Below are 8979 nucleotides of genomic sequence, written 5' to 3'. Positions count from 1 at the left end.
TAGACTGCATGACGTTTTGTCCACTAGCACACCGTCTTTTACCATCTAAAATGTTTTCTGCGTTGGCAGATCTCCAGAGGATTGTTCATTCTCTTCCTGCACAGGCCACTCTGTAGCCTACTACTTTTTCCTCAATTTTGAAGGTAAAACCCTTCATCATCATTGCCTTCCAAAGGATCCTCATAAAGCCTTGTTTTAAACTTTGAGGCTTTGATACACGTTTTAAATGTGTTTTATTGTTGTCACTTCATATACCTATTTAAGAAGGCTAAAGGCCCATTTGTTTGAATCCACTAACAAAAACTTAAATAAGATTACAGACACACTGACTCCATTCACACTGTAGTGATAACTGATGAGGAAACACCCCAGCACACACTCACTCACACACACACACGCACACTTGCACGTGTAGGCGGGGGTGGAGAGGAAACACCGTTACACACACACACACACACACACACACACACACACACACACACACACACGGACTGAGGGAGGGTCTTCGCTCTCAGTTTCATTGACTTCATCCCAAACTCGGATGAACTTTAGTTTTGACTGATTATTCTTCTCAGATTCGTTTCTTCGCTCACCTTTTCAGTGTGTCGGGGAGTAAAGAGCCTCGTGCGCTCACAGTTTCGGCTCACGCACGAGACAGTCACGGACAGAAGAGCAACAGGAGGTTCCACGAGCGACTCACATCGGACCAAGAAGGACTTTAGGAGAGACTTTTGGCGCACACTGACTGTTTTTTTCTTCTCTTTATGCTACGGTTCTTATTTGACATCTCTCCGGTATCGACTGGACTACTAAACTAACCCGGGATATCTGCTGTCTGACCCGGGATATCATCTGTCAGGGCGTTGAAGTAAGTTGGCACCAGTTGTTATAGACCATGACTGTTAGATAAATTGGATTTAACCTTATCTGATGACGAATGGTTAAATAAAAAAGATTTCCGCATTTAAAACACCACGTTGTGTGCTTTTTAAATTTACATTTCTTCAGATTCACTCTACTGATATTTGGTGTGACTTTAAAAATGAGAAAATGTTCTCTCTCCTTTTATATTGGACAAGTTGGTGACAGAACTGTTTAAACATGATAAATTACTACAAACTGAAATAATCGGAGGATGAGAGAAATGTAATCTGTTTTGTAGAACTTTATTTTGCTTTCTGATGACACTAAAGTCAAAGTCCTTATCTTAAACTTTAATTAGTTATAAATATTGTCAAAAAAGAGAATATCTGCTGCTGATAAAGTTTTTGAAAGGTGAGGGTATATTACAGTCTGGGTAGGGTTAAGCTGTGGACATCACTGTCTAAACTGGCCTATAATATTAAACTTCATTAAAACAGTATTTTTAAAAATGGTTTAATTGATGAGTCTATTTTAACACACCATATTACACTGATTAAAATATGTCTGGCAACTTTTCATTGCCCACAATTGGCAGGGGTGTAGCCCAAAAAGCAGAAAACAGGACATGTGTTAGAAGAGGAATTGAGAGGAAATCTTAAACAAGGTAAAAAGTATACAAAAATGTTAGACTTTGTTTCATTTAACTGCCTAAATTGCAGTTTTTCCCTATTTGTCTCTTTTTTTCTATTTGTCTCTTCAATCCAGCTATTGAGCCAACATCTGGTTTGAATAGCTTAGCATAAAAAGTGTGTAGGGGAAAAGTTTGCTGTGCTGTGTCTGAACAAAATCCACCTTGCAGCTTCCCTTAAAGTTTCTTATCATATTGTGTGCTGCTGTCTTTTTGAAAACTGGAGTGAAAAGACCAATATTCAGCATTTTGAACAGGACCTACCAGAATTACATGTTACGCTAATTAATGGCTGTTACTGATCTATGAAATGCCACCTAAAACTACATGTTTTTACAAATTATTGTTATTATTTGACTCTCATACAGATTAAAAAGCAAGACACTGCATGTTATGAGTAACCTTTGGGCTACCAGTGGGTGGATTTTCTCCTTTGAGTAGAGATTTATGCGAGCTGAATTCCCCTTCCTCTCGTCTGTCTGCTAAGCTAAACTAAACTAGGCTAAAACATTCACCTGATATCCTCATGGACCTCACAGATGGAAGAGACCATACTTTGAAATATTCAGGCTTTAGGACTTACAGATTTTAAAGATAATTCTGTGTTTGAACAATATTTTATGTGGATACGTTGCCAAAGTAAAGTGTATGGATGATCTTGATCTTGTGCTTGGATTATTATTTATAATTTGTGTTGGTTTGTGTCTCTTTGCGTCCTGCAGTTTGTCCTCCGTAATGCGTCCCTCAGTGGACAGCATGTGTGCCCGCTGCAACCTGATCCTGGTCCTGGTTCAGGTTGTGGTTCTCGTCACTCCTGCAGGAGGATACAATCTGGATGAAGAACACAGTTTGGAGTTCACTGGTCCCACATCCTCCATGTTTGGATACTCGGTCCTGCTGCATCGCCTTGGAGCTCAAAAATGGTCTGGACCTGAACTATTCTGCTCAACTTCATTCATGATTCATCTCTGATTTCTGTTAATCGTCAGGTCATCTTCCAGTGTCTGCTATTGAACATGTGCTACATTTCTGCTGCTTTCATGTTGATCTTTCACTTATTTTCTGTTACTTTGTACACCACCATTTTTTAACATAGTGAGGGATGTTGTCCACAAAGTTGCACAGCCTTGTTTTATTCAGCGCTGTTTTAAATTTAAAAGTCATGAATGTATTTCAGTGTTTCTTCAGTTACATCTAACTCTGGAGATCCAGAAGAGAAGATCTCAGTAATGACAGATCTACATTTTTAGCTGCATGGGTTTTGATGCTGAATCAGGTGATGAACTCTGATCCTAAAGTGGCAAACAAATACATGACTGCTGCTCTTATAAAGCTGCAGAGAACAGTTAATGTAATTGCAATGAGGCTCATTTGGGCTGTTTGTGTGTGTGTGTGTGTGTGTGTGTGTGTGTGTGTGTGTGTGTGTGAGAGTGAGAGCATGCTAATGAGCCAAAATCTTTCAATGATAGAGGGTCTTTGATGCTTCACACACAGATGCCATTCAGACATTGAGCAGACACAAAGACAGATCCTGTCCTAACTGTCTCTCTCGCTCTTTCTGTCTCTCTCAGGTTGGTGGTTGGAGCCCCAGAAGCAAATTCTACCTCCAGACCATCTGTTCGATCTCCCGGAGCTCTCTACCGCTGTGACATTACTGCAGAGCCCGGCCGATGCCATCACATGCATACTGGTGTGTTTCTGTCTGTTACCCTGTGGAATATTTTATTCAGCCATTCAACCAGGAATTACCGTAAATTCCGTACTATTGAGCGCACCTGGATATAAGCCGCACCGGCTAAAAATAAGTAAATAAATGTATTTGTACATATATAAGCCGCACTTGATTATAAGCCGCAGGTGTCCACGCTATAACAAGAGCTATTTACACAGACGTAGGCTACCGGTAACATCCGCAAATACTGTAGCGTCCGTACGGACGTTAAAGGACGACGAGAGCGTTCAAATAATAACTTAATAACCCGATCACTGTCGGCCGTGACCACGCCGTTTACAGCAGAGAGCAACACATAACTTGCCGTAACAATCCAACTCTCTCCCCCAGCTTTCTCTCATACAGCCACTCAACACGTTCTCGCTGGTGCATTCACTGACTCTCCACATAATCGGAATTATGAACACATTATCAACTACTGACTTTACAACATGAACCGTTACAATACGAAGCCTAGCCGACGGTGTCTGTAACACGGCTGATGAAAAAGATGACCGTAATATATTTCACAAGAAAAAGTCCATCCATTCACTGCCTCAGAATGACTTCATTACTCACTTCCTCAGTCTCTGTTGTCGCTGTCAGTGTCATCTTAACGTGCAGCAGCTCTGTTAGCTTCTTTGACAGCCAGGTCGATCGCCTTTAACTTTAAAACTGCATCATATGTATTTCTCCGTGTGTTTTCCATCATGAGGGTGCGTGCATGAAGCGCAAAATGACTGATATTAAGATCCGACGTGACGAAGTCAAATGTTTTTGCGGCAGAAGCTCATTGTCCCCCATAAAAAATCCATGCATTAGCCGCACCGGAGTAGAAGCCGCAGTGCTCGAAGTGTGAGAAAAAAGTAGCGGCTTATAGTCCGGAATTTACGGTACAATACTCGCTGTCCTGAGGAAAGTTTTCAAGCACCACTAGTTCATGCAAGAATGAGCAAAATATAGAGAGTATTATTTAAATAAATTAAAACAAAATTAAGGGTTTAAGACGTGCATAAAACAGACCTTTCAATGAATTTGAGGTTTTAATTTCCAATGCCTGAGAGAGAATAAAGGGCCTTGTGCATGATAAACGGCTCTGCAGCTGCACTCTCCATTGAAGGCTTCACAGATGGTGTCGAAGTCTAGTAATGCTTTATAAAGACTAACAGTAACTTGTTGTAGTGCACTGCATCCTTCATTTCCATTGATTTGCTGCTACTGATGCTTTTGCAAAAGTTGTGGTGTCAACGTTTGTTTAAATCAACATCATCTGCCTGCACGCTAGAACCACCATTAAATATGTGACTATACTGAAAGGGAACATTGTAGTTTGAAAATCTAAGTTTTACCTCTCAATAAAGGAGATGAACGGACTATTGATCCAATTATTTAGAAGAGTTTTTATGGGTGACTTTAAAGCCTCAAATACACCATGCCGATAAATAGATGGTAAGATCTGGTTTTCATTCTGGAGCTGTCTACCATGTTACCCTCAGATCAGCTGTGTTTTTTTAAACATACAACTCTACTGAATGATGTGAGAAGGCTCTGAAATACTCTGACCAGCTGAGTTAAATGGTGTGTCTCTGTGTTTGTAGACATTGCGGACTGTGGGAAGACGTGTGAATCAGAAAGTGATCATCAGTGGCTGGGAGTCAGTCTGTCCAGACAACCTGGAGACAACGGAGGACACGTCCTGGTAACTCTCTCTCTCCCTCTCTCTCTCTCTCTCTCTCTCTCACACACACACACACACACACGCATCATGTAACACAACACATCAGGGATTGGGACTGTGTTTGTCCCTTATTTCTGTGAATGATTACAACTTGTTGTTACCAATGAAGACATGAAACCCTTTTAGCTAATGTAACCTGTGCTTCCCATGAACACAGCACTGACTGTTTGAGAGATTTTGATGACTCAGCATCTCTCGTCCTCACAAAGACTTTACATTTCTAAATTGTTTGCTTTGAAACAACTACATTTTAAAGTTAAGACTTTGTTGAGGGATGCAGTTAGGTTCGAGTCAGACCTGTGGCTCCTTTCCTGCATGTCACTCCCCACGCTCTCATCCTGATTTCCATCCTACCCACTGTCCTATCCAATAAAGACAAAAAGATCTTAAAAAACCCCCCAATTCTGATCAAATGTTCAATGTGAATCGACACAAAGAAAGAGCTTTCCTCCAGAAGGATGATAAAAAGTTGGTAAATCTATCAGTGAGGAAATCTGTTCTTCTGCTTTTATATTATCACTGTGCCTCAACAGTGACACAGCATATCTGCTGCTCTGAATCTGTCCTGTCATGAATGAACAAAGCCATCGTGGAGCGTTTACATTAGACAGACTTAAATGTCTAAAAGTGGCTTAAAATACAGTGAAAGCCTCTCTCTATTTATCTCTACTGAACAATGAACAGTGAAAGGTTGTCAAAAGAAACACTTGAGGTTTGCAGAAAAATGCAATACACACCGGCACACACACTGAGCCTCTGTCAAAGGTCATGGGAATAACAACACTCTGCTTCTAACTTGTGATTGTGTGTTTGTCAGTAATGAGTGTGTGTCACATGTTGTTTTCTGTCCCTTGCTGTGTGTAATGGTATGTGTGTTTGTGTGTGCATTCAGGCTTGTGCTCATCGCTGGAAAAACGTCTTCTACGCAAAGAAAGACGGTCAGAACAACAAGCTGCCTAATGGAGTCTGTTATCGCTTTGGTGAAAACCTGCGACACGCCCAACACATGATCCCATGCTACAGAGGTACACACACATACACACACACACACACACGCAGTGGTCAACTTTCTCTAGGTCTCCTTCCTCTTTCCCAAACTGAAGTTAAACAAAATCCACTTAATTTCCAAACCTATGATAGCTCTTGTGAATTTTGTGTGTCGTACGTTTGTATTTTCTTTCTTGACACGGCGTCTTCATGTCGACCTTAACCTATAAATACAGAAACTTGGACAAAAATAGACACCCCTCCGTAGTTTTATGCCGGCATTTTTTGACTTTGGGACCATGTTACGTTCTCGCTTCTTTCATTCATGTGAGTGTGTGAAAGTAGCAGCTGTTGGGCTGCAGGAGGGAAGAGGGAAAAAAAAGTGTTTAATCTTCTTATTTGTTTGTTCACCTTCACCTCTCAACATGTATATTTAGTTTCTGTCTATCTTTTTTTCAGACCACCAGAGGAAGTTTGGTGAGGCTTATGGGTCATGTCAGGCCGGCATATCCAACTTCCTGACCGAGGTCAGTAACACACAACATCACAACCAGCTTCTTTAAATTCCTCACTGGGTTCTCCAACATACTGAATGTGATCCTTCACTGATGTCTCACGTATTGAAGACAACAGCTTTTTTTCATGTTCCTTTTTAATTTGTTGAAATCTAATAAATCATTTCCACTATTTTTGAAGGAAAAACCAGCAGAATTACTGTATGATGACACTATGGTTTTGTGATATTAGGGGGGAAAAGACATGATAAAGCTATATACTGTAATAGATTTAGGTCAAATCACATGACTGAGACTAAAACGTTTGACTGTCCTTCAGGATTTAATGATCATGGGGGCACCGGGGACGTCTTATTGGACGGGTTCAGTTCTGGTCTATAACACGTCCAGCGGTGGGATGTCAGTGTATCTGGATGACGACTCTGGATCCGTCAGCTTCGGAAGCTACCTGGGTAATTGATCCACTTTACTAAACCCACAAACACAGATAACAACCTGCGGTTTCTACTAACCCTGCAAACACACCGACTGTAGGCGGGGTCATCTTTTTCCACAAGGCATATTGGCTGATGATATCAAAGCCCAAACACAAAAAAAGTTGTTCTGCTTGTGCAGTTTGCCTGATTGTGAAGATGATTCGTCCATGTTTATGTGGGTCAAACGTTTCGCAGCAGCTCACGTTTCTCAAAACAGCAACATTAATACAGTGTGTTTATCTACAGCCAGAGAATGTATGTGTTTGTTAGTATTAGTTAACATTGGTCCAAAAGAGGGCTTGGCCGGTTGCTCACTGTGGTCAAAGATGAGAACTTATAAGAGTGTGTTGGCTGCTCGAGGAAACAGGGGGAAATGTTATACACAAAAGGGGAGGAAACCAGTCACTCCAAACATGAACAATGTATAAAGGTAAAAAAAAAAAGGAGAAGGAAATACTTTAAATGCCTTTAATGAAATGGCGAAACGTTTGGACCACAGAGGTCTTCATCAGGGTTGACAAACCAACGACTGCCAATGAGAAACAGTCAGACAGGCGAAGCAAGTGGAACAGCAATCAGCACCAAATTAACACAGACATGAACCACAAAACAGGATAATAAATAATCAGCAATAACAGAAACAATTGCCTTTGTGTCGGTGTGCGAGAAGCAGGAAGTCACACACTGAAGGCATGAAAAATACATTACAGAGAGCATAACAAATCCAAATCGACATTAAACCAGAAGACTTTAAAGCATCCAGGATCTCTCGATCTCTGGATCCTGTCACCCTCTTTGACAAAATGTTTGACGTGGTTAATGCCGTCCGTGCATAATAACATGCCAATGATTGGTTATTAACCACATCACACCTGGTGCCCGGATGAAGACCTCCTTGCTTGGAGCTTCTGCTTTCCTCCCCTTCGCGTATTAGTTAACATAAATCGGTTGTAGCTAAACAAAAGAAAGTCACAAAATAATATTTTCATTTACTTTTGTGTGAAATTGCTCGACTCTTCTGGTCGTTGCAGCAGATGATACACAGATAAACCCGACCACACAGGATGCTGTTTTGCATGCTTGATGTGAGCGACAGTGTGTATTTTTTTTAAGACTCCGGCATGAAACTGCAACGAATGTGTGTTGGGCTCCGAAAGCCGCCAAAAAAACCCCTGAGGTCACAGCAGCAGTGTGGCGAAATGCTTCCTCTGTTCTGATGAATGCATGTGAGAGTTGTTATAAAGTCAGTAATCACATTTCCCTTTATTTGACAACATTTCAAACATGCTGAGTGCACAAATTAAACAGATCTCTGATTAATTCCTAAATCAAGTTTCTTGTCATTAATAATGGAAAGGATCAGTTAAGACCCCTGCTGTCTACTTTATGAATTCCAACTCCATTTTTGGAGCGGTGGAGTTGGTCGCCACCCAACTAGAAGGTTTAGGGTTCGATCATCAGCTCATGCAGCAACATATCCAATGTCTCCTTGGGCAGGACACTTAACCCCAAGTTGCTCCAACTGCTTAGTCGAATGAATGTGTATGAATGGGATTAGTTACTTCTGATGGTCACTTTACATAGCAGCCTCTGCCATCAGTGTGTGAATGTGTAGGTGTGACCTGCGGTGTAAAAGCGATTTGAGTAGTCTGAAGACTAGAAAAGTGCTATATAAGCTCAAGTCCATTCACAGTTTACCACTTATAGGAGAGCTGAAGAGAGACACGATGTGTTGGGAGGAGAGAGTGGGTGATGACATGCAGCAGAGGGCTGAGGTCGGATTCGAACACACAATAGCTTTTCCTGATATACAGTGAAGCTTACATTTTCTCAGAAAGCGCTTTGAGAGAAAAAACAAAAAACGGGAGGCTGAGCTGAGAGTTGTGATGTTCTTTATATGAAGGTGTCTCTTTTGCTAAAGTAAGAACTTGAGGTGACAGTTGAGGTGATAGTTCTCACACTGTCAGAAAGGACGCACAACGACTCGATCATGAAACTTA

The 8979-nt window shown here is 41.2% G+C and overlaps 1 protein-coding gene across 1 annotated transcript in view; it reads left to right on the top strand.

The window, feature by feature from the left end:
• Positions 1 to 501: 501 nt before the first annotated feature.
• Positions 502 to 8979, top strand: part of itga4 (integrin alpha 4) — a 22043-nt gene continuing 13565 nt past the window's right edge. The window contains exons 1-7 of the mRNA XM_079357500.1: positions 502 to 868; positions 2275 to 2475; positions 3124 to 3242; positions 4862 to 4962; positions 5894 to 6026; positions 6448 to 6515; positions 6823 to 6955. Coding sequence (XP_079213626.1) covers positions 2288 to 2475; positions 3124 to 3242; positions 4862 to 4962; positions 5894 to 6026; positions 6448 to 6515; positions 6823 to 6955 — 742 coding nt within the window. The 5' untranslated portion in view covers positions 502 to 868; positions 2275 to 2287. The remainder of the gene's footprint in view (positions 869 to 2274; positions 2476 to 3123; positions 3243 to 4861; positions 4963 to 5893; positions 6027 to 6447; positions 6516 to 6822; positions 6956 to 8979) is intronic.

Source organism: Symphodus melops, assembly GCF_947650265.1.
Source record: "Symphodus melops genome assembly, chromosome: 12".
In the NCBI taxonomy this organism is placed as follows: Eukaryota; Metazoa; Chordata; class Actinopteri; order Labriformes; family Labridae; genus Symphodus; species Symphodus melops.
This window is presented reverse-complemented; position numbering and strand designations above follow the sequence as displayed.